Source organism: Trichinella spiralis (genome assembly GCF_000181795.1).
Source record: "Trichinella spiralis strain ISS 195 chromosome Unknown Scfld6658, whole genome shotgun sequence".
Lineage (NCBI taxonomy): Eukaryota > Metazoa > Nematoda > Enoplea > Trichinellida > Trichinellidae > Trichinella > Trichinella spiralis.
The window spans coordinates 1-1,113 of record NW_003533597.1 but is presented as its reverse complement, the minus strand read 5'-3'; the positions used below and the strand labels follow the sequence as shown (position 1 = coordinate 1,113).

The following is a 1,113-nucleotide window of genomic DNA, read 5'->3' as shown; positions in this document are numbered from 1 at the left end:
CAGTCAGTCTTTCCAGTTCATCATTCAAATCTGAGAAAAGCTTGGTAGCTGGCGACATACCTTGCCATGTCTTCCGTTTCAGCTTTTGCACACTTGAAGAACTCTTCCATCAATCTATCCACACGTTGACCACTGCTTTGTTCATACACAGCGGTCAGCTTCTGCCAAATTTCCGCTGAAGATTTAGATGTGGCCGTCAGCTCAACATTGGCATCATTCATTGAACTGACAAGAATAAGCTGGGCAAGAGTATCTTCCTTTTCAAAAGCCTTCAGTGCCTCTTCATGCTTTTTCAAATTCTCAGCATTACTGCCAGCAGGTGGCGCCATCGGGGCTACCTTCTTACAAGTAGCGACTTCAAGAACAGCATGATGACGCAACACAAGCTGAATTTGCCTTTTCCAGCGACTCCAGTTACTTGCACTTTCAAGTTTGTCAACTTGTAACTTGAAATCCATCATACAGTTATCTCAACGATTTACCATTCAGATCTTCAGCGCAGATGCTACGTGGTCTGGGCCCATAACCTGTTGAGGTTTGCTGAGTTTGATCTGTATTATCACGTAAATCGAGACAACAGATGTAAGATCAAATGACACAAACACAGTTGCTAGAGAAAGGAGTCAAAGAAGCACAACAAACAAAGTGACGGAACAAAGTTTATTAAAACACAAGGTATATATGCAAACACACACGGACTATGTATATGCATCTATCCGTTACTACAGTATATTGAATATCAGGTTTCAACATGAATTGTTCCTTTCATCAACACATATAATTGCCAGCTGAAACGTAATTTATCTGATGAACTCAAATAAATAAATGTAAAACACTTTGAAAGCAGAAAGGAAGCGATGGACAGCACTAAGCAGAATAGCAGTTAAAGCTGCTTCAAATTCACTCTGCAGTGGATATCGCATTCTTTGATGTCGGCATATGTGCGCCATTTGTCTGTGATTAATAATCTTCTGTCAACATCAACAAAAGGCATTAGTGCTACAAGGAATATCAGAAGTTGATCTTCGATTGTAGATAAAATATAAAATGAAAACTAAATATTGTTGCAAAATGGTTATTTAAAATAAAATTCAAAATAAGAGATATATCGAG

The 1,113-nt window shown here is 38.7% G+C and overlaps 1 protein-coding gene across 1 annotated transcript; it reads right to left on the bottom strand.

The window, feature by feature from the left end:
* Positions 1-60: 60 nt before the first annotated feature.
* Tsp_13346 (conserved hypothetical protein) lies at positions 61-329 on the bottom strand (the record flags this gene model as incomplete). Its single annotated transcript, XM_003366049.1, has 1 exon — positions 61-329. A coding segment is annotated over exon 1 (269 nt), but the record flags the coding sequence as incomplete, so codon positions are not given.
* Between the last annotated feature and the right edge of the window lie 784 nt (positions 330-1,113).